The following is a 27,846-nucleotide window of genomic DNA, read 5'->3' on the forward strand; positions in this document are numbered from 1 at the left end:
GCTGCAGGTAATTTTATATAGTTAGGGAATTATTTGCAGCCTTCCTTTTGGGAACTTCCACACCTGGGTAGCACTTTCACTTTGACAAGAGATAAAATAGAACTTGGATCGGTTTGGTCTTTGGATATCTTTCAGGGTTTTGTATACAATTAAGTTGATCCTTATGCTTTTTCTCTACATCTGTTATTGTAGAAAACCAAGAGCCTGGATATAATACTAAGGCGTCAGGGCTCATGGAGGCTCATCCTATCACATATAACTGCGGATTTCATTTTGAGCAGTTGGTTCACTTGAAAGTTAACATTTGTGAGTGATATCTGAAACATTCTGAAACTCCGTAAATGTGTGACAGCCGTAACCCATGGACAAAATTCATCTGGAGGACCTGTTGGGAAATGGCTGTGGTGGTACTGAAATTGTTAAAGAGGTGTTCTATGTACATTTTTAGAGCATAGAAGAAGGTGTCTGTGGTGTTCTGAGTGAGTCTCTTGTCGTAGGGCAGATGCCAGTAAGTGTATGTTTTAGCCTTCAGGCCCTACACACAGACGACCCTCTCACTTGGGACTATGTGGCACGGCGAGAATTAGAGATCAAGTCCCAGCCAGGAGAAGAGCGGCCTGTAACGAAACAAGCCAAAGCAGCAGAGGTGGGCCGGAAGGAGGAGAGGTGCTGTGCTGTATATGAAGAGGCAGTGAAGACTCTGCCCACAGGTGAGCTTGACCAAACCATGGTGTGGTATAGAAGGGATTGCACTCACGGGTGTTAAACTGAAGCTCTCATTCCCATTATCACCATCAATGTCAGGAAGCTCTCTATAGTGCAGTTTACAGTGTGCCTTACTCTCCACATTGTTCGTTCTTTCTCTGATGGTGAAAGATGGAACTAGAATGACTGATATTCAGTTATTTGGGGAAATGATACTTAAAGTTTCTTAACTATCATTCCGTAATTATTTTTTGATGTAGATTTAATTTTTATTCTGTAATATTGGAATTTAAAGGCCAAGTGGATAAGACTTATAATATGCAGAAAGCCCTTATTTTTCATATTTATGGCACTACTCAGTTGTCTCTCCCTAATATTTGAGATGTTAGATAGGCTGTAATTGTAATAACTTTTCATCGGGCTAATTTAAACTCTGCTTTGGCGGCATTTTCCCTTTGGAGAAAAGATACATGTTGAATTTAGAGAATTGGTGATCTGATCAACAATCTGTCTGACTTCTCTAGCGGCCATGTGGAAGTGTTACATCAACTTTTGTATGGAGAGATTTAGTAAGAAGACAAACAGTGAATTCCTCAGAGAGAAGGTAAGGGCTTAGGTTCCGTGGTTACAGTGGCTGACTAGAAAATGACCGTGCTCTGAAAAAAGAACAGAAGTACAGCTCTTTTCCAGTCTGGGATATCCGCCTAGAGCTTCATGCTTAACCAGTGTCTTTCCCCGTGTGGGTGACCTGTCATGCTGAAGTTCTGAGTCTGGCGTGCCCTTACACCAGCAGCTAGTTAGGAGGTGCTCTCTTCTTCACCAGGCTGTGCTTGTGTGCCTGCCCAGCTCAGTCTGATCATGAGCCAAACGTTCATGGAGGAGCAGCTCGGTAGCACCTTCTCTGAATTCTCAGAAATATGTAAAACTGCTTTTGTCATTGTCAGAAGACCCTAGCGGGAATCTTTGTAATGGACTGAGGGATTTTTCTCATTTCAGAGGCTGGAAAGAACCATAATGGCGTTCAGAAAGGCACATGAGCTCAAGCTTCTGCCAGAATTCCAATACAAGCAGTGGGTAAGGACATAGAGAACACATTCACTACCAGTTAAATACACTTTATTCTGGTTCTTCAGTGCTGGTGTCATGCGTTTTCAATATATATAGTTATAGACCCATTGCCATTGAGTTGATTTTCTAACTCATAGTGACCCCATAGGACAGAGTAGAACTGCCCCATAGGGTTTCTAAGGCTGCAGTCTTTATGGGAGCAGACTGCCACATCTTTCTGCCGTGGAGCGGCTGAAGGGTTCGAACTGCCGACCTTTCAGCTAGCAGCTGAGCACTTGACCAGTGTGCCACCCGGGCTGCTTCATATAGTTATATAAGTAAGCCCATTTGGCAGCTTGATAGGGTTAATGTAGAAAGTATTTACATTTGGCTGTCAGTATTTGGTGTTTGCCAAAAATGAAATCCATACCAGTAAAGGGAACAATGTAATATAATAGGAAAAAATCAGAAGAAAGATTCACAGGTTGGGCTTATTCAGTTTGTCTACCTATCTGTCTTTTACTGAACATCCTTTTCCTGAAGGATGGCCCAGATTAAGGTGGCTAGCCCAGATTAACCACTGGTACGATAAAGACAAATTAGATGTATTGCTATATTTCAGAAGTTGACATTGTAGTGAGAGGTGTACTAAGCCTTGATTACCCTGTGTTATGGGTAAGGCCTGTTTCAGAGACCAGAATGATGTGCTGTGGGAATACACAGTTCCAGATCAGGTTTTGCTACTTAATATTTAGGTGACTTGGGGAAACTACTTGACCTTTATGTGTTTATTTTACTTGGTTTTAAGATAGTGATAATGACCCTTGTCTTTGCCATCTCACAAAGTCTTGAGAGGATTACATGAGCTGATGAATGTGTTAATGTATTTAAATACCTTCATGGGGGAAAAACAGGGCAAAAATTTTTGTATTTGTTGGTGCCTTCTATTTGTGTAATTCTTACCTTTTTTGATCTATATCATTATGTAATTTTTACATAATTGCAATTAATGTCTTGCTCTTGTATTTTATTTTTACATTAACATTTTTCTCATTCTTACACATGTATTTCCATAACATATATGCCATATAGTAACCTATTGTATTATTTATACCAAGACCCAGTCACCCTTGTATTATGGCATCTGTCTGGGAAAATCCCAGGCCTGGATGAATTCAACTGACACTGCTTGAGCTATTGAATGCTGGCGAGACAGTTGCACCCTATCAATTCAACTTGGTTTTAAGAGGTGCCTGGCAATCCTGCCGTATCCATTATTATCATTCTTTTGTCATTCACCACTCAAGCAGTTTCAAACATCCTGCTCTCGTCAAATCTCAGAGGCTGCCCTTCCGAACTCAACCACCCCATCGTTCATTTGGTCACCTAGCTTTTATTTATTTTTTTATTGTTGTAAAAATATATATAAATGTAACATTTGCCAGTTTGACATTTTTCATGTGTACATTTTGGTGACATCGATTAATTAATCACATTGTGCAACCATTACCAGTATCCATTGCCAGATTTACCATCACCATAAACAGAAAACTGTTGCCTCCTAAACAGTGACTTCCCCTTTCCCTCTCCCTTCCACCCACCCCTGGTAACCATCAATAAACTTTGGTCTCTATACATTTGCGTATTCTAGCTATTTCATGTGAGTGAGATTATTGTGATTGACTTCACTCAGCATAACGTTTTCAGGGTTCGTTCATGTTGTAACACGTCTCAGGACTTCATTTCTCCTTGTGACTGAGGAATATTCCATTGTATGGATGAATATACCATATCTTGTGTGTATCCATTCATCTCTGGATGGACATTTAGGTTGTTTCCACCTTTTGGCTATTGTGAATAGCGCTGCAGTGAACATTGGTGTTCAGGTTTCTGTTTCTGTTGCTACCTTTCGAGTCTGGTGACCTTGCTTTTGATGAAAGTCCTTCCGTTTACTGCCTCTGAACTTAAAACTTAGCGATTCTTTTTCCGGATTATTCTGTGGTTTCCCATTGCCCTTTGGATGAAGCCCAAAACTCTTTGACCTGGCCCCTGCCTGTATCCCCAGCCTCATCTTGTTCCATTCTCTAGCTTACATCCTACCCTCCGGCCATTCTGGATTTCTTTTTGTACCCTTATTGCCTCTCATTTTCATCCTCTTGCACATGTTAGTTGGGAGAGCCTTCTCTTTTCCTGGAGTCTTTGCTTTTACCTAGCTAATGCCTGCTCCTCAAGTCTTCGCTTAAATGTTGCTTCCTTTCTGGGAGTCCTTTCTCAGCACTTCCAGAGAGCTCTCGGTGCTCCTGCTTTGTACTTCTGTAGCATCTGATTCTTTTGCTGTCATGTCACTTATCAAACTCTGTCACTACTGCCAGATTGGAGGCTCTGTGGGTATCAGGGAATGTACCCCGTTTGCTCATTATTGAATCTAGCATCTAGCATATATAGTGTGCAGTAAAAATGCTTGTTGAGTGAATTGATTATAGACTGTCATTGACCTGCTTTTCCACAATTTTGTAAAATTGGATTGATTTTAGGTTTTTTTTTTTTTTGATACAAGTGTTTTTGAACAGATGAGATTTCCTTCCATTCAATTATTTCTTCTTTATTTTATTTTATTGTGTTGTGGGTGAAAGTTTACCTAGCAAATTAGGTACCCATTTAACAATTTTTATACACAACGTTCTGTGACATTGGTTACAGTTTTCACAATGTGTCAGCATTCTCATTATTTCCATTCAGTTCTGTTTCCATTGGTCTAGCTTCCCTCTGCCTCCTTGCCTTCTCATTTTAGGTAAATGTTGACTGTTTGGTCTCATATAGTTGATTTTTTAAGGAACACATTCCTTATGGATGATATTGTTTATTTTATAAACCAGCCTTTGGCTGAAAGGTGACCTCCAAAAATGGCTTCAATTCCAAGTTTGAAGGTTATTTTAGGGCGATAGCCTTGGGGGTTCCTCCAGTCTCTATTGGTCCAGTAGGTCTGATTTTTTTTTAGGAATTTGAGTTTTGTTTTACATTTTCCTCCTGTTCTATTTGGGACCTTCTGTTGTGTCCCTGGTCAGAGTGATTGGTGGTGGTAGGCGGACACCATCTAGTTCTTTTGGTCTCAGGTTATAAGAGGGTGTGGCTTATGTGGGCTCTTAGTCCTGTGGACTAGTTTCTTCTTTGAGTCTTTGGTTTCCTTCATCTGTTCATTTATTTCTTGGGGGCATATTTATTAAAGTAAAATCACCAAGTTTAAGATACATATTTTTGAAAAAATACTGAGTTTTTGGTGAAAGATTGCACAGTAAATTAGATTCCCATTTAACAATTTCTATACATATTGTTCAGTGACATTGGTTACCTTTTCCACATTGTGTTAACATTCTCATTTCCATTTCGGGTGTTCTGCTTCTGTTAATCTAGCTTCCCTTTCCCACCCCCCATCCTGCACTTCTCATCTTTGCTATAGGGTAAATGTTGGCCATTTTGTGGCCTCATATCGATCATATAGATAATTTTTTTTCTTTAAAGGAGCACAGTACTTACTGGTGATGCTGTTTATTTTAAGAGCCAGTGTGTTATTTAGCTGAAGGGTGACCTCCAGGAGTGGTTTCAGTTCAGAGTTTAAAGGGTACATCAGGGCAGTAGTCTTGGAGGCTCCTCCAGTCTCTCTGGTCCAGTAAGTTTGGCCTTTCTTTTTTTAAGAATTAGAATTTTGTTCTACAATTTTCTCCCATTCTATCTGGGACCGTCTGTTGTGTCCCTGGTCAGGATGGTCAGTAGTGGTAGCTGGGCACCACCTAGTTCTTCTAGTGTCTAAACAGATGAGGCTGTGGTCCGTGTAGGTAGTTAGTCCAGTAGACTAGTTTCTTTTTTTGAGTCTTTGGTTTCCTTTTTTCCTCTTTGGTTCCAGACAAGTAGAGACCAATAGTTGTATCTTGGATGGCTGCTCGAAAAGCTTTTAAGACCCTGGATGCTACTTACCAAACTAGGATGTAGAACATAAACTTCATAGACTGTGCTGTGCCAGTTGGCTGAGTTGTTCCACAAAACCATGGTCCTAAGTCTTCAAACCCAGTAAACCAATCCTGTAAGGTGTTCGATTATGTCAAGGAGGTATCTGTGACTGTGCTTCCTATTTATTATATATCTGAATATATGTGTAGCACACACAAATGTGCGTATACTATGTCTACAGATGCTACTATATATGCAGGCATACATGCGCATGTACTTTGCTGTACACGTATATGCATACTTATCTACCTGTGTAACCACTCATCTGTTTTTTGGTTGTTACTGCTGTTGTTGCCAGGTATGGACACTTCTATGGCTTTTGTTTTAAAAAAACAAAACCAGTTGCCATTGAGTTGATTCTGTGCTCCATAGAGTTTTTAATGGCTGTGGGGTTTTGCTGGGCCTTTCTTCTGAGGCACCTTTGGGTGGATTCGCATCAGCAACCTTTTGGTTAGTAGAATGAGCACTTAACTGTTTGCACCACCCAGACTCCTTATGACACTTGTTACACAGTGTCAAGTTACATTTTAGAAAAACTGTGTCAATTTATAGTATGTTCAACTCCATTTAAATGACTGTTTCTTCCCCAAACCTGTTACTATCCAGTTGACTGTGACTTACAGCAACCGTACAGGACAGAGTAGAACAGCTCCCATAGGGTTTCTAAGGCTGTCATCGTCACAGAAGCAGACTGCCACATCTTTCTACTGCAGAGTGGCTGGTGGGTTTGAACTGCTGTCCTTTTTAGTAGGCAGGTGCTTAACCATCGTGCCACAGGGCCCCCTTCCTGGTTCCTTATCACCCCACAAACATTGGTTTTATCTTTACTCATTTTTATACTCTGTTTATTTTGGTGTGGGTTCTAGTATAACCAAGTGTTTTATTAAAAACTTAGAGTCTAAATTATTCTGTTTTTCATCTCTTCCCTGTTTTTCTGATATCTCTTGGGGATGGATGCAAGGAAAGGATGAGGAATTCCCAATTGTTCACCTTGTGCCTGCTTAGCAGTCATGGTAAAAAGTTTAGTGCAAAGACTATTGAAATTATTGCCTTAGATAATTCATTACATAGATAACTGAAGCTTCAGTAATTAATTTTCCGAATAACCTTTTGTCTTGCCTAGATTGAGTTGCTGCTGCACCGTGACTTATTTAAGGAAGCCCTGGAGGTGGCTGGCGCCGGGGTTGAATTGTTCAGAGACTCTGTGACAATGTGGCAGATGAAGCTACAGGTGCTGATTGAATCAAAGAGCAGCGACATAGCCGTGCTGTTGGAAGAAGCCTTTGCACACCTGAAGCCCCAGGTCTGGGAGTTGTGTCTTTTGTATTTCATCCCATTTATTTATTTGAACATTTTATTGTGGTTTGGGTGAAAGTTTACAGGGCACATTAGTTTTCCGTTCAACAGTTTATATGCATTTTGTTTCATGACATTAATTGTAGTCCGCTCAGCGTGAGAGCTCTCTATCTACTTTTCCTCTGAGTTCCCTGTTTGCGTTTGCCCATATTTCTTGCCCCTTCCTGCCTTCTGAACTTTGCTTTTGGGCTAGTACTGCCCTTTTGGTCTTGTGTGGGTGATTGTTCTGAGGAGCATGTTGTGCACAGGTATTATTGTTCACTTTATCGGCCTGTCTATTGTTTGGCTGAAAGGTGATCTCAGAGTGGATTCAGTCCCACGTTTGCAGGGTGTCTAAGAGCCCTAGTCTCGGGGGTTCCACTAGTTTCTATCAGACCAGTAAGTCTGGTCTTTTTTATGAATTCTAATTTAGTTCTACATTTTTCTCCCACTCTGTCCAGGACTTTCTACTGTGATCCTGGCCAGAGCGGGTGGTAGTAGTTGCCGGGCACCATGTAGTTCTTCTCTTCTCAGGCTAGTGGAGGCTGTGGTTTGTGCGGTCCATATATTTCATTCTGTTTAGGAATCCTTTTAAGACTTCAGCCAAAGCTAATTTAGAGTGTACTTATCTGACAAGAGCTGACCCTGGAGTGGAATTTTTATCAAATGGTAAGGTCAGTTACACACAGAAGAATTAACTTCCATTTAAAGCTTATTCTCATTCTTTATTTGAAAATTGACTGTATTAGATAAAATTTCATATTCTATTTAGATATTTTACAAGTGAGAAATATTAATAGAATTTATTCTCACATGCCTCCAAAGCCTCCAGCTTTTAAACACACATATATTTCTAAATCTTTAAGTTACAGCTTTGCAATATTTTTGTATTAGTAGGTGAAGTGGGAAACAACTATTTTACTGTTCATTTGTGTGTGTCTCTGGGACATGAGTGAAGATCAGATAGACACTTCAGCCTACATTAGTACTTGTGGGTTTTAGACAGCGGAGACCTGCCTGTGGGTTTGACTAGCTGTGGGCTATTAATTTTTTAATTAAATAAAAGATAATTGATATTAATAACTATAGGCAGTATTCCCCAACAGAAGGGAACTAGAACTAACAAGAGAGTATTGCTCTGGGTGACTTGGTAGGAAGGCTGTCAGTGTTCTGGCATGCCATTCCAGTCCTGGGTTGCCCAGAAGGCAAACTCAGATTGAATCCGTATATATATATATTTTTAATTTTATTTGTTTTGTTGTTGAGAACTTAGTAAAACATATACCAATTTAACCGTTTCTACACGTACAATTTAGTGACATTGATTATGTTCTTTGAGTTGTGCAAACATTCTCACCCTCGTTTTCTGAGTTGTTCTTCCCACATTCGCATACACTGGCTGCTCCCTAAGGTTATTATCTAATCTTTCAAGTTGCTGTTGTCAATTTGACCCATATAGATAGTTTTTAAAAGAGCATAACGCTCAAGGCAGACTTTTTTTTTTTTTAACTTTTATTGAGCTTCAAGTGAACGTTTACAAATCAAGTCAGACTGTCACATATATGTTTACATACACCTGACTCCATACTCCCACTTGCTCTCCCCCTAATGAGTCAGCCCTTCCAGTCTCTCCTTTCGTGACAATTTTGCCAGCTTCCAACTCTCTCCATCCTCCCATCCCCCCTCCAGACAGGAGATGCCAACACAGTCTCAAGTGTCCACCTGATAAAAATAGCTCACTCTTCATCAGCATCTCTCTCCTACCCACTGTCCAGTCCCTTCCATGTCTGATGAGTTGTCTTCGGGAATGGTTCCTGTCCTGGGCCAACAGAAGGTTTGGGGACCATGACTGCTGAGATTCCTCTAGTCTCAGTCAGACCATTAAGTATGGTCTTTTTGTGAGAATTTGGGGTCTGCATCCCACTGATCTCCCGCTCCCTCAGGGGTTCTCTGTTGTGCTCCCTGTCAGGGCAGTCATCGGTTGTGGCCGGGCACCATCTAGTTCTTCTGTTCTCAGGATGATGTAGGTCTCTGGTTCCTGTGGTCCTTTCTGTCTCTTGGGCTCATAGTTATCATGTGACCTTGGTGTTCTTCATTCTCCTTTGATCCAGGTGGGTTGAGACCAATTGATGCATCTTAGATGGCCGCTGGTTAGCATTTAAGACCCCAGACGCCACATTTCAAAGTGGGATGCAGAATGTTTTCATAATAGAATTATTTTGTCAAGGCAGACATTTTTTGCTAGTTAAGCTACACTATTGTTCTGTTTTCAGAAGACTTCAGGAGATATTTTCAGTTTAAGGTTTAAAGTTATCTCAGGGCAATCGTTTCTGGGGTTCATCCACCTTCCATGGCTCCAGAAAGCCTGGAGTCCATGAGAATTTGAAATGGAATGAATCCATACTTTGTATATTATCTAGGAAGTATCCTGTGGTTTATCCTATAGTGGTTAGTTTTCAGAGCACAGTGTTATTTTCTAAATTGTTTATTGTGAGCAGGTTTGTCTACCATTGTGGATTTCCTGGGCAGAGTGGAGTGAAGGTGCTAAAGGCCAAGAAGACACTGAAGCAGTCTTTAAGGTATAGGCCCCATGCGAAGTCTTGCTGTGTTTGGGGAATGAATATGGACACTGATTGGGAGGTTTGGGGTTTTTTCAGCGCCATTAATTGGGTGCCCTGGGTGGTTCTGGGAAAATTTGTTTTCATATCTGTAAGTTTCCTTAGACAGCTTATTTCTTTTTTCTTCTAAATTGTAGAAAGCTACCCTAGCTGTCACAGGTGCTGACTCAGCAACCCTAAAGGATAAGTACCTGGATTGGGCTTATCGAAGTGGTGGCTACAAAAAGGCAAGAGCAGTGTTTAAAAGGTACTCGTGATCTTTCATACCTGCTAGTGGTCTCTCCTTCCCGTGCTCGGCTCCTCATACCCAGATTTTATGTACCACAAATAATATCTGAGGAAGTAATCCGGAAGCTTTTTAAAAAAAAGTAACATTTCTTTTCCCTCTTTTGAACAGTAACAGTTCATGCCTATTGTGGAAAATACAAAATAAATAAAGATAACTAATAATTCATTTTAATCCCATCATCAAGAAAAAAACCACTGTTGATGTATCATTTTAAAATTTATTTTTTACATAGTTAAGATTATACTTACTATAATCCCAGTTTTGTATACAACTTTTTAAAAATTGTGCTTTAAGTGAAAGTTTACAAATCAAGTCAGTCTCTCATACAAAAACTAAACATACCTTGCTATGTACTCCTAGTTGCTGTCCTCCTAAGGTGACAGCACACTCCTCCTCTACCCTGCACGCCCCGTGTCCATTCAGCCAGCTTCTGTCCCCCTCTGCCTTCTCATCTTGCCTGCAGACAGGAGTTGCCCACATAGTCTCATGTGTCTACTTGAGTCAAGAAGCTCACTCCTTACCAGCATCATTTTTTGTCGTATAGTCCAGTTCAATCCCTGTCTGAAGAGTTGGCTCCAGAAATGGCTACAGTCTTGGGCTAACAGAGGGTCCGGGGACCATGACCTCTGGGGACCCTCTAGTCTCAGACCATTAAGTCTGGTCTTTTTACCAGAAATTGAGGCCTGCATCCCACTGTTCTCCTGCTCCATCAGGGATTCTCTGTTGTGTTCCCTGCCAGGGCAGTCATCGGTGCTAGCAGGGTACCATCTTGTTCTTCCGGTCCCAGGCTGATGGAGTCTGTGGTTTATATGGCCTTCTCTGTCTCCTGAGCTGTGTACAACTTTCACTGATGAGCACTAGACTGGGCATTTTCCCCCAGCAGTAAAAACTTTTCATGAGCACAATGTATGAAAAACAGCTGTGAGGCATCATCCCGTGGGTGTGCTGTGATTTATTTGGCCACAGCAATACTGCTTTGATGATGTCTGAATATTTCCTTAGAATGTACTCTTAGAAATGGAATTACTGGTCTTATTCTAAAAGACCTTGAGATGTTGTAGAGAGAACTTAAACCTCTAAAAGTGACAAAGAAGAAAACAAGAAGAAGACTTTGTAGGAAAAAATGTTCAGTGGTAGTTGAGAGTAAGTCCTTACAGATGTAAGGCATTGAGAGTAATGGGTGGTCAGGTTGAACTCCTGCACTGAACGTGGCCAAGTCTTTATTAAACCACGTGTTGTGGAGGCGCTGGCAGAGGTATTTTGTATTGATGAAGTACAAGCCTTTTTGTTACTGTGGGAAGATAACCCTGCCTCTCCCGCCTCCCCCCCATTTCCTTTTTAGTTTACAGGAGAGCCGACCATTTTCAGTTGACTTTTTCAGGAAAATGATCCAGTTTGAAAAGGAGCAAGTAAGTGTTCTATTTATTTCTTGTCTGGGAGGATGGTTTTGTGGTATCCGTTAGCGTTTGGTTATTTAAAAAGCTGTTATTATAACAGCATAAATTTCTGGTCTCTTGGTCCAACCCATTTTTTATAGACTTGGCTTAAGAATCGTAATCAAGCAAAAAAGAGAAAGTACGTGTCTGGGAAATAGAAAACTCAGATGTTACCTCTTAGATGCAGCCGTCGCTGCCTCGCTGGGTGAGGTACCACTTCCCTGCCTCTATAGCACTCTGCATGCCTCTTGTACTAGGTTGTGAGGTAGACAGCAGAATTTATAAGTAAGGAAAATTAAATCAGGAGTCTCAATTAGAAAGTAATACACAAAAATCCAAGTATATCTGTGATCCCATCACATAAGTACAACCAACCATATTTATTTTGTAAACATGTTTTGTTCTACATGGTTGCTGTCTTTTTATTGGTGGTTGTATTACTCTTAAACCATAATTTTTTTTTTTTTTTAACTTTTCCTTTACGTATAGGTTGGTTCCAGTTTTTTGATATTGATTGAAAATAGCGTTTTCTTTATATGGCTTTCTTTTTTCTTTCAAATTATTTTTCTTGAGATAAATTTCTAGGACTAGAGATACTAGTTCATTTTTTTATGGTTTTTTATGGTTCTTTATATATTGTTGGAAACCCAGGTGGCAAATGAGATTCTGCATGGACTGGACTTTGCATAGTGCTGCGCAGGTTATGAGCCCTCAGTAAATGTGATTCTGTTTCTCATGGATGTGTAAAACTCAAAGTTAGATTAACTTCCTACAAAATGATACAGTCCCAGTTAAGAGAAATTTGAATGACTATATGAAAGGATTTTTTAACTGAAGATGTTAATCTGCTTTGAAAATGAAACAAAAAGGAATGCATTTAAATGGAAGTAGCTGTAATAAATTAACATTTATTGATTATGGAGTTAGTGCCAGCTACTCTCCAAGGTGCTTAATTAGCATTTTAAATTTGATCCTCACAATTGTTCTAAGAGGTATTATTATCTGTATTGTACAGGTGAGAAACTTGTAAGGTTAGAGTTGGTTAAAAGAAAACTTGTCAAAGGTCATATTATTAGTATTTATTAATACTTTGCCTTGATATAAGAAGTGCCTTGATATAGAAGGTTGTAAGGTAGACATAACTAGTATGTGTCAGAGAGCAGTACTCAAAAGGAAGAAATCCTTGGCCATAGGGAGAACCTTCTCCTTTATTTTCTTTATTTAAATCTTACTCATCCATCAGGGCTCTCAAATATGTTATCTGTGAAGCTGCCCGGGTTCCCCCACTGAGAACTGGTTATAACAACCATATGTGATGGAGCAGAACTGTCCCATAGGGTTTCCTAGTCTATAATCTTTACAGGAGCAGATCGCCAGGTCTTTTCTCCCTCAGAGAGCTCTGGTGGGGCAGCAGCTCTGAACTGCTGAGTTTTTGGTTAACAGCTGAGCCCTTAACGGTTGCACCACGAGGGCTCCTTGCATGGTACCATGGCAGAGTGCTTTTATCACTGATTAGCATTTGCTTCACTTTGGTGATTGGTAGAACTAGTTGTTTGTGTTTGGAAAAGAGCCAGGCTTCGTTTAACTTAACTACCCCACCCTTAAGTGCCTAACAAATAGTAACTACTTAATAATAATGTTAAAGTGAGTTTGAGCCATTATAAATTAGATTTATTTTTCTTTATTGTGCCTTAAGTGAAAGTTTACAAATCAAGTCAGTTTCTCATACAAAAACTTATACATACCTTGCTGTGTATTCCTAGCTGCTTTCTCCGTAATGAGACAGCACCCTCCTCCTCTCCACCCTGTATTCCCCGTGTCGGTTCTACCAGCTGCTATCCCACTCTGTCTTCTCATCTTGCCTCCAGACAGGAGTTGCCCACATAGTCTTATGTGTCTATTTGAGCCAAGAAGCTCACTCCTTACCAGTATCATTTTCTATCTTATGGTCCAGTCCAATCCCTGTCTGAAGAATTGGCTTTGGGAATGGTTCCAGCCTTGGGCTAACAAAGGGTCTGGGGACCGTGACGTCCGGGATCCTTCTAGTCTCAGTCAGACCATTAAGTCTAGTCTTTTCACCAGAATTTGAGGTCTGCATCTCTTGTACTCCTGCTCCATCAGGGATTCTCTGTTGTTTTCCCTGTCAGGGCAGTCATCAGTGGTAGCCAGGTACCATCTAGTTCTTCCGGTCTCAGGCTGATGTAGTCTCTGGCCTATGTGGCCCTTTCTGTCTCTTGGGCTCATCTTTATCTTATGTCTTTGTTGTTCTTTATTCTCCTTTGCTCCAGGTGGGTTGAGGCCAATTGATGCATCTTAGATGGCTGCCTGCTAGCATTTAAGACCCCAGATGGCACTCACCAAAGTGAGATGCAGAGCGTTTTCTTAATACGTTTTGTTATAAGCACACTTCTCGAAGCCAGCTCAGTGGATGTGCTTGTGTGTGTTCATGGTGTATTCTCTGGTCACCACCTTGATAGCAGAATGGCCCTTCTTCTTGCCTCCTTCTTCGTAGGAGCCACTGTGCTGAGACCAGATTGGAAAACTCAGTAATGTTTTGTAGTTTTCAGTGTACAAGCCTTGTGCCTTCTTGGTTTAATTTATTCCTAAGTATTTTATTTTTTAAAGTTTTATTCCTTTTGTTCGTCTTTTTTAAAAAAACTTTTATTGTGCTTTAAGTGAAAGTTTACAAATCAAGTCAGTCTTTCATACAAAAATTTATATATACCTTGCTATATACTCCTAGTTGCTCTTCCCCCTAATGAGACAGCACATTCCTTTTTTCCACTCTCTGTTTTTGTGTTTGTTCGGCCAGCTTTTGACCCCCTCTGCCTTCTCATCTCCTATCTAGACAGGAGCTGCCCACGTAGTCTCATGTCTCTACTTGATCCATGAAGCTCATTCCTCACCAGTATCATTTTCTATCCCATAGTCCAGTCCAATCCTTGTCTGAAGAGTTGGCTTTGGGAATGGTTCCTGTCTTGGGCTAACAGAACGTCTGGGGACCATGACCTCTGGGACCCTTCTAGTCTCAATCAGACCATTAAGTCTGGTCTTTTTATAAGAATTTGAGGTCTGCATCCCACTGCTCTCCTGCTCCCTCAGGGGTTCCCTGTTGTGTTCCTTGTCAGGGCAGTTATTGGTTGTAGCCAGGCACCATCTAGTTCTTCTGGTCTCAGGCTGTTGTAGTCTCTAGTTTATGTGGCCCTTTCTATAAATTATATTTTTGAGATAAGATTGTCTATTATTTCTGTTAGGAATCCTGCAAGATGGTGAACTTAAGAGAATATTATGAGAGAGCGTTAAGGGAGTTTGGATCTGCAGATTCTGGTAAGTAAACTTCAGTTATAGACATGTGGGTCTATCTGCATGTGCTGTCTGTGAACTATCAGTATGGTTAGAAAGTGTTTCTTAAGTGTTTTTGAGTCATGACCCTCTTTGAGAATAAAATTATATATTCTTCTCCTGCCCCCTTCCTCATTTTGTTTAAAAACACTTGCACACAATTTTGCTTATAATTTCAGGGATTCACAGGCCTGAGGGTCTATGGGTCTTATATTAAGAACTCTGGATTAGAGAAAGATTTGCTTGGTTTGGGTCTCTAAAAGTGACATTTGGAAGGGGTAAGTTACGGTGTTTTTTTGCAAATAACGCATGCGTTATATGTAGTTTTGCCAGCCACACAGCCCTCTCCTTCCGGACATTATTTTCGTAAGCATGGTATAACAGTTTTTTTTTCACATGTTACTAACTTCAACTGACATGAAAAAGACATAATTAAACAATGAAATAAGGAGACCTAACATAACCTAATGGTTTCACTTAAGACGATCTGGTAAGGTTTTTGCATTCAACTGTTGAGCTAATAATGTGTTGTAGTTATTAAATTAAAAGAAACGCGGTTTTGATTGTTTATTTTCTGATTACTGTAGGACTACCAAACTCAATCCATGACTTCCTGACCATGGCTTTATACCTTTATTATATAATTATGATTAAAAGTAACATTTTCATAAGCAGAAGATTAGGAACCCTGGTGGTGCAGTGGTTAAAGCACTCAGCTGCTAACCAAAAGGTTGGTGGTTTGAACGCACCAGCTGCTCCACAGGAGAAAGATGTGGCAGTCTGCTTCCGTAAAAATTTACAGCCTTTGAAACCCTCTGGGGCAGCTCTACTCTGTCCTATAGGGTCGCTATGAGTTGGAATTGACCTATTGGCCATGGGTTTGGATTTTTGGTTAAGCAAGCAGATTAAAGAAAGTGAACAGAACAAAAGAAAATGAACAGAATGACACGATTTACCTATAATACGGGAGGGCGGGTGAGTGAGGCCAGAATTCATTTCTGGAAATATCAGGGTATATGTGCGGTATATGCACGGGCAGAACTGTTTTACATAATCATTTCACACGTAATTTGTGAAAAAATACGGTAATAAGGACAACTGAGTTTTTAGTGTAGGTCAGAACCAAAAAGATATGGGGATTCCAGGAAAGGGTGAAAGTGAGATACACATTCGCACCAATTGTGGTCTGTCACCACATTACATTCGTTTGTTGGACTTGTAAGATGTACCTCTGGGCATAGGTATGTCATGTAGAATCTGGGGCTTTATATTTGAACACAAAAACACTGACATGTATAGTTATCAGCCTCATATAAAAAAAAAAATTAGTTTGTACATGGTTTCACTGACCTTTTCCTGGTGAAATGAATGAAAGCTGCATTTTTGCTGCCCTCAGCAAGTTTTATTAGCAAGTTTTAAAGTTAGAGTGAATTCATTTGGGTCAGTTTCACCTTGAAAGAGACTTAGTAAAATCCTCCCTCTAAAATATTTAGTTTTTTTGACTTTAAGAAATAACATAGGCTGCCATGATTAAAGTGAAGGTTTTCGACTGTTATTTAAAATTTGTTTTGATATACCTTGGTGTAAAGAATCCGGGTGCGAAAGGTACTGTCTTATATAGGATTCTAGGGAAATAACAGCGAGAAGTTAAATTTCTTGGAAATCTTGAGTTGAATCAATACTAAATAATTAAATTTACCTGATAAAGCCCTGCCAGTTGTCTGATTGTATGTTGACAGTAATTTTTTTGACTCTTTTCAAGATCTTTGGATGGATTACATCAAAGAGGAATTGAATCACCCTCTTGGTAGACCTGAGAACTGTGGACAGATCTATTGGCGAGCCATGAAGATGTTGCAGGGAGAATCAGCAGAGGCGTTTGTAGCTAAACATACCATGTATCAGGCTGGCCAGCTGTGAAAAGAGGAAGAACACAGCCCACTTTGTGAAAAAGTATTGTAAGCCCTCTGGGCAGATTGTCAGTTTGTAATTTGCTTAGAGATGGCTGATGGGATTTTGAGACATAATTTAATTTTGCGTTGATGTGTTAATCTTTAATTCCAAAAAAGAGGATGAACTGTTTAGTAGCAGAAAGCTACTTGTTGAGGCTGAACCTGCTTCAGGTTCTAAATGTTTTCCAAAATATATGGAAATCATACAAGTGAGTTTAATTTATTATACCCCACTCCCTGGTCAGTTAAAATGGAGGAGGAAGCCCAGTTCTGCATGTTTATTTTCTCTTTGTTATAAAAGTATATATAGTATGCATTTGTTATAGGAAATATGGGAGAAAATAAACACATCCTGTAATGCCATCATCTGGAATTAAATTTAATAATTTGATTTCCCTTATCAGAATTGGATTTATGCTCATTCATTCATGCAAGGAATATTTGAGCTCCCACCATGTCAGGAGAGAAGGAAGGCCTTTTGGGATGGAGGTATAGGAGTTGAAGGAACAGAGCTGGGTGTCCCAAGAGCTGGTTGAAGCAGTAGAGAAGGAGGTGCTGGGTACTGAGGAAAAGTTGTCCTTTAAGGAGGTTATAACATTATAAATTGTCTTCTGTCCCTGGGGCCAATGAGCAGAGAAGTGTTGGCACTGGGGAGGCCCAGGAACAGAGAAGGGCCAGGGGAGGAAGTAGATGAGAGCAGCACAGAAGGGCTTCAGAAGTGTGGTGTGAAAGGGTGGCTGGGAGGAGAAGACATTCTGGGAACAGGGGAGGAAATTATTAGAATTTTATATCCTTTAAGCAGGCCTTTGAACTGGTTCGTTCTTCTTCGAACCCCTGCTGAGAATTTGTACTTTAACCACAGATTTGCTGAATCAGAATCTATACTTTAAATAGTATTATATAATAAATTTTGAGAACCACTGCTGTACCAGTGGGGCGCTGGTGGTGGAGTGGTTAAGAGCCAGGCTACTAACCAAAAGGTCAGCAGTTTGAATCCAGCTGCTCTTTGGAAACCCTATGGGGCAGTTCTCTGTCCTGTACGGTTGCTTTGAGTCAGAATATGAGCTGGAATCATCTCCGCAGCAGCGGGTTTGGTTTTTTGGCCTGGCTTTACCAGTGGTTCTCAGAATTGGTCCCTAACCAGCAGTATTAGCCTCCTCTGGGAACTTGTTAGAAATGCACATTCTCAGCAGGGGTTCCAAGGGAATGAAGCCCTGCCTTTCCCTTCATCTCATGATGTCACTGAGAGAAGCATTCAGTGCAATTTTATGTTCATGTCCAACTTAATATTGTTATTTTTCCGTGTCATTAAATAGCCTTAAAAACATTTAATGGATTACTAACACTCCATTGTATAAATGAGCCATTACTTATTTTACTAATCTCTTGTGGTTGGACCTTGTCATTTCTAATTTTTCTGTCTCAAAACACTGTAGTAAAAGAGTCTTGTAAACCTTTATTCACATTCCTGGTTATTTCCTTAAGGAGATTAATATTTGCCAGTGGAATTACTGGATAAAAGGATATAACTAAAAGAATTTTGGTATGTGTTGTCACCTTGGTTCTTGGAAGCATTGCATTAGAGTGACAACATCTTTACCTGCACTGGCTGTTATGTTTATTTTCACCATTTGAATAGGTAAAAAGTGACATATCGTTGTTTTAATTTGCAGTTTGTTGCTACTAGTGAGGAAACCCTGGTGGCGTAGTGGTTACGAGTTACGGCTGCTAACCAAAAGGTTGGCAGTTCGAATCCACTAGGCACTCCTTGGAAACCCTATGGGGCAGCTCTGTTCTGTCCTGTAGGGTTGCTATGAGTTGGAATCGACTTGATGGCAATGGGTTGCTATTAGTGAAGTTAATTTTTTTTTTATGTTTCTCCTGTCTTTTCATGTTCTTTGACCACTTTTTGAACTATTCTTTTTTTCTTACTAATATACAAGAAATGATTCTTTATATAAAGAGTATTAATCTTTTGTCCCTGGTTTGTTGCAAATAATTTACCCCCAGCTTTTTTTTTTAATGATGTTTTTTGACATTCAGAGGTATTTTTGGTGGTTTGTATTGTTTTTAAAATACTTTGAAAGCCCTTTCCCTTGTTGAGGTCAACCGATTTCCTCTCCCCCAACAGTTAACTAATTTTTTGTGCACCATTTATGGCCGTTACTCTTCTCTCTACTGATTTTGTGATGCTACCTTTATTATATATTAAATTTTCATGAGTATCAGAGTCTGATTTGGGCATCTTTATTTTGAGCTTTTGTGCTCTAAGTTGTTTGCTTGTCATTTGTCTTAAGAAAAATTTCCTCTTTCCCCCTCTGGCTTAAGTCTTGGAAAGTGTAACATTCTACGTGGTGTTTTTATTTTGGGAGAGAGAGACTTTTTGCATGAAAGGGAAGAGAGTAAAGGGGGCTGTGGCTGCCTGGTGTCGGCAAGGCCCTGAAGGTGGGTCATGTCTACGGTTCCCACCATTGCAGGGGATGAAATGCATCTGGCTAGTTCATGGAGCGCTGCACGCTTATAGATAGTAGCCCCTAGCTATGTGTGGTGACTTAAGTTAAAATTTATTTAAAAATTCAGCTTCTCAGTCACACTGGCCACATCTCCAGTGCTTGGTAACCACGTGGCTAGTGGCCACCATGTAGTATAGCACAGGTGACAGGACATCTATTTCCACCATCGAAGAAGGTTTAGTTGGACATTGCTAACCTAGAGCCATCAGACTTGGGGACACTGACCGGGTCAGCAGAACACAGCACATTAATTGGTCACATTCATTTCCCTGTAGGAAAGGCTACAGAGAGAATAGAAACCAACACCGAATAGTAAGTGTCAACCGTTAAACTTTTTCAAATGCCTTATTTACAAACAATACACTCTTCAGGGAGGTAAGGAATAGGCTAATTTAAGTTCCCAAAAGGTGTGGTAAGGTTGCTTGGTGAGCCAGGAGTCCCAGCTTCCAGCTTCTCTGATACTTAAATGTTAACATGTGGTCATCACCTTGAGCAGGTGTGTTAGTAGAGCATAGACAGTGTAGGGAGGCAGGTTTTAGAGTACTAGACTAGCCGTATCTCCAGCTCAAGCCTGCCTATCATAGAGCGCCTTCTTATGACCTCGAAGGCAAAATGGGAATAACTGTGTTGTAGACCGCCAGGCTTTCAGCATGTAAAGATAGCTGAGCAACGGGGCAGGGGGGTCAGACTACCCTCACATCACACGTTTAGAGCAATGACTGTCAATAACCTTGTCCAGCACATAGCAGGAGTTGGTTGTTTTGATCAAACTGGTTAATTTTAAAGACTGTCATTAATTCAGGGTGGAGTCACTGGGCTGCTGAGTTGTTTCATCCATTTGTGGGTGAGTTATATTTCATTTCCAGCCTGAATTCCGTAGGAGCCCTCCTGAAATGAGATGAAAAGTGAAATGTGGTTGGAGCTATACAATTGCACTGAAACTTTTGAGAGCTGGGGTTACTAGTCGGTAGACCCTTGGGTAATTCAATACAGAAATTCGAGCCTTTGAAACTGAAGCATTGCAGACGTAGTCAGTCGTTCAGTCCTAGGGGCTGGACTGGTGGGAGCTACAAAAATCAGCATCCCAGCCTATTTCCCATTCGGGGTCCGGGGTGGGGGCGGGGGAGGAATTTTTCGCTCCGCCTCGCCCCGCCCACGCCCCGCCCCCGGCCTCCGCGTGACCCGGCCCCGCCCCCTCGGCCGGCCCCCGGCTGATTGGCCGTCCGCGGCGTCTCCTCGGGCTGGCAGCCAGGCCGGGGCGTCACGTGGCCGAGCAGCGTCCAGGGCGCCGAGCCGCGGGCCGCCTGGCATGGACCCTCAGGCCCCCGGGGCCCAGGCGCTGGGGGCGGCCGAGCCGCCTCGGGGCCCGCCGCCATCGAGCGCGCGGGAGGCGCCTCCCAGCCCGGGGGTGAGCGCGGCGCCGGGGCCGCTCCGGCCACCACCTGCGGCGGGTCGGGAAGTGGGGGGCGCGCCGCGCCGGGTCGGGCTGGGGCCGCGAAGCGGGGGAAGCGCCTCTGGCCCGGTGCGGGCCGCCCGCGAATGCCGAGCGCCGTTTGGGCGCGCGCTAGAGCTGGAAACGGCCGGGCCGCGGGGCCGCGGGGCCGTGGGGCTGCGGGGTCGCGGGGCTGCGGGGTCGCGGGGCTGCGGGGCTGCGGGGCTGCGGGGAAGGACCTGTGAGGGCGTAGGCGGGCGCGTCGGGTGGGGAGGGAAGGCTGCAGGCTCACGGGGACGGCTCTGCGTGCTCGGTCAGTGCGAGGTGATGCTGATGGCCGAGAGCCCCGGAAACCAGCTGCTGTGGGGGGCTTGGGCGGGGGCCAGGTGAGGGCGGCGCCGAGAGGAATGTCCTTAGGGACTCATGTCCATTGGCGGGGATGCTCAGCTAACCCTGAGCACCCGGTGAGGCCACATGCGCTCTCGTCTTTTATACCGGAACCAAAACACCCCATTTGACGCAGTGTTTTCGGAAACTTGTTTTCATTTATACACCAGACAGCTTCTGGTTTTCCAAAGACCTTTATTACAGTTACTACCTGCACAGTTGGCTGTCTGTGATCCCTGCTGGACGCTGAGCTCCTTGAGGCTAGAAGCCTTGGTTGAGTGCACAGTGCCTGCCACGTAGGTAACAGACAGACACTCCAGTATTAATTGAATGAATGAATGGAATACTTATTAAGAATCAAAGAGGGTACTTAACCAAGGTATGATGTGAAAAATACAGTGATAAAATATTTGGGAGCGCCGAATAGGATGAGAGGCATTTACCCGGGCAGAGTAGGAAGGGATGTGCCCTTCCTCTCCAAGGTGAGAGGGTGCTGGTGCCTGCAGAGGTGTTGAGACGAGAACATGCATGGCAAACGGTTTGGAGCTTGGGTCCCAGAGGGGAGAGAGAGAACTATGCTGCACAGGTTGACGGGGCTGGGGCTGAATGCCATAGCTGATTCTGTGGAGGGCTGTAGGTTTTTGATCACAGTAGTGATCACGCTAAGGCTGGGTAAGAAGGGATGGGGGAGGCAGTTAGGAGTCTCTTGCAGTAGTCTAGGTGAGAGACCTCGCAGGTGGCAGCAGTGGCCAAGGATTGTCACCACTGGGAGGGAATTGAATCATTAAATCCAGGCATGACTAGATCATGAATGCTAATACTCTGCATGCTTAGGTCTCGGGCAGGTGTCAAGTTCAGTTTACACATGGGGGGAAAAGAGAAGTGGACTCGAATTCAACAAATGTTACATTCCTGCTACATACTAGGTGTTTCCATAAATGTTAGCATGAGCCTCCTGCTTATGATGAGGTAACATCACCTCCAGTTTCTATAGAATAGAAACCCAGGCAGGATGGTTGAGGTGACATGGCCACCTGACTGGTCACTCTGAACAGCACATCTGGTATTGAAATCAGTCTTCTCTTGCAGGCTGTGAGTGTTTCTTATTCCACCTAGAAAGAAGTCTTGGAGGCCATACGATTTCAGTAACTTTTGAGTGATGGACACAGATGCTTCTGGTTGGCTGAGGGGAGAAGATTTCCAGTTAGGTCAGAAATATTTCCTTCAGTGCTCAGCAATGCAGAGGAACCAGAGCCCTGCTCCCCCGACACATCAGCCAGGAGATAGAAACCACACTACCTATTTGAACAGAGAATTTGAGAGCATCGTTAACTAGATGTAAAGTTGTTATCTAGGTACTAACTGAGAAGGTAAAAGATGAATAAGCAGGTAGCAACTACAGGAAATAGCTACCAGCACTAGGACTGAGGGAACAAAGGGGTGCGGTGGGAAAGATTAAAACGTAAAAGTGAAGCCTTGCAGAGCTGAAATTCCTGTCTCTGAGGGGACTGCCTCAACTAGTGCTCCAAGCTTGGAAGAGGGGCCTCAAGTGCTGGGGTGAGCCATGAGGCCCTTTCTGCAAGTGTTGGGAAAACCATAAACTGGATTCAACTGCTGCTGTAGAAAGGCACTCCTGCTGCTGGGGTGAAGAAGTATTGCTGGGGTGATGTTTACAGGACTAGGAAGGAGCATGTCCCTTCTCCTTCCAGCCTAGCCAAGTCTAACAGGACAAAGCAGAAAAGTAGGTTGCAGAGTTCCAGCCCGAGAATCACAAAGCAGAATTTAGATGTGTGGCTTTGGAGCTGAGGTACAGTAGCTTAATAACGTGCATACCCTAGATACCCAAATCTCCAGGTAACTGCTGCTTCTTCCTACAGATGGGCTTTGCCACATATGACCACTGCTGCCCGATGGAGAGGGAGACTGTGAAGGCCACAGGTCGACTAGGTAAGTAGACACCCAGAGACTGAGATGGATGTTGGCAGAAACCAGGGGATTGACTAGACGGGCATTCCCTATGCTTCTTGTTACCTGCTCTTTCCTGCCAGTCCTTCCCTTTGCTGCTGTCTCTGCTTACTGTTTCAACAGTGTCCTTGATGGGAGCCCAACGGAGCTTCCTTAAGGGAAGCCCTGGACTTTTCTTATACATAAACCCCTTGCTTCCACTAAGAGAAACAGCATGGAACAATGGAAAGAGTATCTTTGGAGCAGGGCAAAACTTTTAAATTTTAGCCCTGGGTGAGATAGTCCTGAGCTTGAGCTTCGTGGCCTTAGAAATGAGTCACTTAGCCTTTCTTCATTTTTAAATGGGGGTAAGAATACCTACCTCAGAGGGCTGCTCTGAAGATTGGGTGAAAGGATATAGAACTATGCTGCCCAATACGATAGCCATTAGCAACCAGTGCTATTTTAATTAAATGAAAAATTCAGCTCCTCGGTTGCACTAGCCAAAATTCAGGTACTCAGTAACCACATGTGGCTAGAACTAACCTGTTGGACAGTACAAATTATAGAATATTTCTATCATCACAGAAAGTTTTATTGGACAGTGCTGTGCTAGAGAAAGCACCAAGCACATAACAGTTACAGTCAGAGCAGCTAGCATTAAGTGCTCACTGTGTGCCAGGAACAGTGTTAGTTTGTTCCTTCCTCACTCCTCCCCTCCCTCCCTGCCTTGTCCTTCTCCCTCCCCCTCCAGCCCTCCCCCTCCCCTCTTCTACCTTCTTCTGCCTTCTCGTTTCCTTCCCTCCCTTCTCCTTCCCTCCCCTCCCCTGCCCTCCCCTCCCCTCTCAATTCCAATTCTCATAACAACCTTGTCTCCATTTTACAGATGAAGAAACTGAGGGACAAAATAGTTAAATAAATTTTGTCTCAGTCACATATTTAGTAATTAGCAGAACTGGGATATGAACCTACGCAGCCCCCTCTTGCCCTTAACTGTTACTTCATTGTTTAATAGTTATTGTTACTGTTACAGTGTTGATAGGCTGACCTTTCTGAGGCTGAGTCCTCCCCTACCTCTGAACTGGCATCACCATAGCACCATATGCTTGGAGGTCCATTATCCTTCCCCAAACTTTCTTTCACTATTTTGAGAGCTTTTGAAAACTGACCTTCTAGCTGTCCCTGATGTCAGGAGCGAGAGCCATGGTAGCAGCTTCTGCTGTCCCTCTAGCTGTGTTCTGCTACTCTCTGCTTGTCCCTGCGCTCACGTCTGACATGCGCTTTGAGGATGAAGGGAGGGATAGAAGAGCAAACATTCAATTCAGGCTTGTGTTGTGAAAGTGTGGCATTTGTCAGAGGCCCTTTGCCTCAGTGGTATGAATGCTACCTGAAAATAAAAACTGTGCCTGGCTCCCTGCCACGGATTACAAGACTTGGCATGTAATGGCCTTGTTTAAGGGAAAACATCTTACTTAAAATAAATGATCAACCCTACGTCTGAGAATATAAAATTATTTTTGTGCTCAGGTGGCTAGAAAGTTTGTATACTTATTCTTTTGCCCTCTTAGTAAGTCTTTCAGATTATTTTCCAAATCCCTTACAAAGCTAGATATGAGTGATTTTTTTACGCCCTCTCCCCACCCCACCAGGAGTCACTGGGTGGCACAAATGATTAAGCACTCAACCACTAGTGAAAAGGTTGGCAGTTCAAACCCGCCCAGAGGCACCTCAGAAGAGAGGCTTGGTCATGTGCTTCAAAAGGTCACAGCCTTGAAAACCCTATGGAGCAGTTCTACTGTGCACACATGGGGTCTCCATAAGTTCGAATTGACTAGATGTCGACTAACAACATCAGCAGCTCCACACCACCAATCATGCTTTCCCTACGCCCTCCAAATGCAAGACTAGGCTTTCTCTGGTTTGTCAGTTGTTTTAAGACCTTCCTTTTATTGATTTCTTAGCCAGAGGAACACAGAGCATCCCTAATGATTGTCCTGTCCACGGCGAGGGTTCCCATTTTGAAGAGGAAGGCTTTGCTTTGGATGGTGAGGATTTTGATGGGGAACCGAATGCCTGGGAGCAGCCAAAAGGGGTTTCCGGCTGCCTGCCCAAGGAACCAACGGCTGACCTTTTTAATGAGGACTGGGACTTGGAGTTGAAAATGGATCAAGGGAATCCCTATGGTAGGTGTGGGATTTCTGGGGTCCTAGGCCAGGGCTTCTCAGACTTTGCTACTACCCTTAACAGCAGACAGTTCGGAGGAGGAACCCACATCCATAAGTTTAGCCAGATATGTGCTGCAAGTGTGATGTTTCTCTGACAGCTTCTCTTACATATTTACAAAAATACATGTAAATTTTACATTTGACTCTTAGAGTATTCAGTTTGTTTTAACATAAAAACGGTGTTACTCTTTCCAAACATCTTTGAGCGAATTGAACCGCTATAGACAAAAGTGCTCTGCTATCCATTCACTACTTCTGCACTGTCAAGAACCCTTGAGAGGCATAACTATGGATTGCTTTAGCATGAGCGTATTTGCAGTTCTTCAGGAAAGTGCAAAGTGTGCGTTTGTGTGCACGTGAATGTGCACATACATGCACGTGTGCGTGTTTCAAATGATAAATCCAAGTGTCTTCCCTTAGACGTATATTTTTTGGTTGTCCATTTCTACCTTTCCTCCCCCGCTTAGGAAACCCTGGTAGCATAGTGGTTAAAGAGCTATGGCTGCTAACCAAAAGGTTGGCAGTTCAAATCCACCAGGCGCTCCTTGAAAACCCTATGGGACAGTTCTCTGTCCTACAGGGTCGCTGTGAGTCGGAATGGACTCGACGGCAGTGCGTTTGGTTTGGTTTTGGTTTTCCTTCCTTTAATCTGTCTTTTAAAACTGCCTGCAGATGCTGACGACATCCAGGGGAGCATTTCTCAAGAGGTCAAACCTTGGGTGTGCTGTGCCCCACAAGGAGACATGGTCTATGACCCCAGCTGGCACCATCCACCTCCACTGATACCCCATTATTCCAAGATGGTCTTTGAAACGGGACAGTTTGATGATGCTGAAGATTGAGCGTGAAGCCTTTCTGCCTTGTGGGTGGAGGGGGGGTTACCTCGTGAAGTTGTCTCTCTCGCTGTTTTTAGGTCAGATGTCATTCTGGGAAAACGTTCTTGGTGATCCCTGAGTCTGGGGTGCGCAGACTGGTATTAAATAAGGCCCTCACTCTTCTCCCTGTTCTCTTGTTTCATTCTTTGTGGGTTCCCCCTTGAAAGTGTGAGTGTTTGTGTCTGTGTCCGGAGGAGGAATTGTGCTCTTTATAAATAAAGGTAGAAAAAACCCAATATGCCTTGTCTACTTTTTTCTCCCCCACCTTTTTAGTTAGGTTCTTCTGAGCAAGGCCTTACTCCTTCATTTAAAGTCCCTGGATTATATTTTAAGGATTGAAATACTTGGAGACTTAAAACTACTCTGTGAAAGAGAGTAAATTTTTAGTTTTTGCTTCTCTGTAGGTCTGGCACTATTGGCCAGGAATTGAAATCCAAGAGAAATTGGTGACTTTGTGGCTAATTTCTATTCCTGTTGATGGAGAAAATGGAACATTTACTTAGTTAATGAGGGCTTTCCGTAAGCTGGGAAACTAAATGGGAAATTAATTAAATCAGCAATTGTATAACCCTTAATCAGTATAAAAGATTTTAAACTACTTTCCATTTAATCTTTAATCCTCACAATTACTTGTATGACATGACTATTTTTCTTATTTATCCCATTTTTGTTTTTGTTGTTAATTGCTGCTGGGTTGATCAACCCCATGTATGTAGAGTGTAACTGCTCTATAGGGCTTTTTTTTTTTTTTTTTAATCGTTTTTGAGAATATACACAGCAGAACAACACCAATTCAACAGTTTCTACTTGTACAATTCAGTGACGTTGATTATATTCTTCAAGTTATGCAACCATTCTCACCCTCTACTGAGTTGTTCCTCCCTTATTATCATAAACTCACTGCCCCCTAAGGTTCCTATCTAAACTTTCAAGTTGCTGTTGTCACTTTGATCCCATAGAGATAGTTTTTACAAGAGCATTAATGCTCAAGGCAGACATTTTTTTACTGGCTTAGCCAAACTTTGGTTTTAAGACTTCGGGGGATATTTTTGGTTTAAGGTTTAAGGATTATTTTAGGGGAATTTTTTTTCGGGGGATATTTTTGGTTTAAGGATTATTTTAGGGGAATAGTTTCAGGGGTCCATTGAGCCCCCATGGCTCCAGCAAGTCTGCAGTCCATGAGAATTGATATTCTGTTCTGCATATCCCCCCTTTTGATCAGGATTCTTCTACAGAATCTTTGGTCAGAATGTTTGATAATGGCTGCCGGGCACCATCCAGTTCTTCTGGTCTCATGGCATGAAAGGCAGTTGTTCTTGGAGGCAATCAGCCACACATTCCATATCCTCGTCCTCTTCCTGACTCCTTCATCTGTTGCTCCTGGCAAATAGAGACCAACTGTCATGCCTTGGATGGCCCCTTGCAAGCTTTTAAGACCTCAGGCACCATGCAGTGAGAGGAGGAGAGTAGAACAGAAGCACCACACACATTTTTAGGCTAATTAACTGGAATGTCCCCGTGAAACCATGAGCCTAAACCTCCAAACCAAGGAGCCAAAACCTGTTAGGTTTTTGGTTGTATATAAGCAATCTCTAGCTACTCTTCTTTTTTTTTTTTGGTTGTTGCAAGTATGTCTATCACATGTTTCATAAGGTTTTCCAGGCTGTGACCTTTTGGAAGCATATCGCCAGGCTTGTCTTTTGAGGCATGTCTGGGTGGTTTTGAACCATCAACCTTTCAG

The 27,846-nt window shown here is 42.6% G+C and overlaps 2 protein-coding genes across 2 annotated transcripts in view; both read left to right on the forward strand.

The window, feature by feature from the left end:
* UTP6 (UTP6 small subunit processome component) overlaps positions 1-18,962 on the forward strand; it is a 32,952-nt gene extending 13,990 nt beyond the window's left edge. The window contains exons 11-19 of the mRNA XM_003414337.4: positions 526-710; positions 1,230-1,309; positions 1,702-1,779; positions 6,881-7,060; positions 9,591-9,671; positions 9,848-9,957; positions 11,342-11,408; positions 14,690-14,762; positions 16,540-18,962. Coding sequence (XP_003414385.1) covers positions 526-710; positions 1,230-1,309; positions 1,702-1,779; positions 6,881-7,060; positions 9,591-9,671; positions 9,848-9,957; positions 11,342-11,408; positions 14,690-14,762; positions 16,540-16,697 — 1,012 coding nt within the window. The 3' untranslated portion in view covers positions 16,698-18,962. The remainder of the gene's footprint in view (positions 1-525; positions 711-1,229; positions 1,310-1,701; positions 1,780-6,880; positions 7,061-9,590; positions 9,672-9,847; positions 9,958-11,341; positions 11,409-14,689; positions 14,763-16,539) is intronic.
* A 1,587-nt stretch (positions 18,963-20,549) lies between these two features.
* COPRS (coordinator of PRMT5 and differentiation stimulator) lies at positions 20,550-26,341 on the forward strand. Its single transcript, XM_003414528.4, has 4 exons — positions 20,550-20,650; positions 22,939-23,008; positions 24,967-25,188; positions 25,903-26,341. The coding sequence occupies exons 1-4, from the start codon at positions 20,552-20,554 to the stop codon at positions 26,070-26,072; spliced, it is 561 nt and encodes a 186-aa protein (XP_003414576.2). The 5' UTR covers positions 20,550-20,551; the 3' UTR covers positions 26,073-26,341.
* Positions 26,342-27,846: the final 1,505 nt, after the last annotated feature.

This window comes from Loxodonta africana, chromosome 18 (genome assembly GCF_030014295.1).
Source record: "Loxodonta africana isolate mLoxAfr1 chromosome 18, mLoxAfr1.hap2, whole genome shotgun sequence".
Taxonomy (NCBI): Eukaryota; Metazoa; Chordata; class Mammalia; order Proboscidea; family Elephantidae; genus Loxodonta; species Loxodonta africana.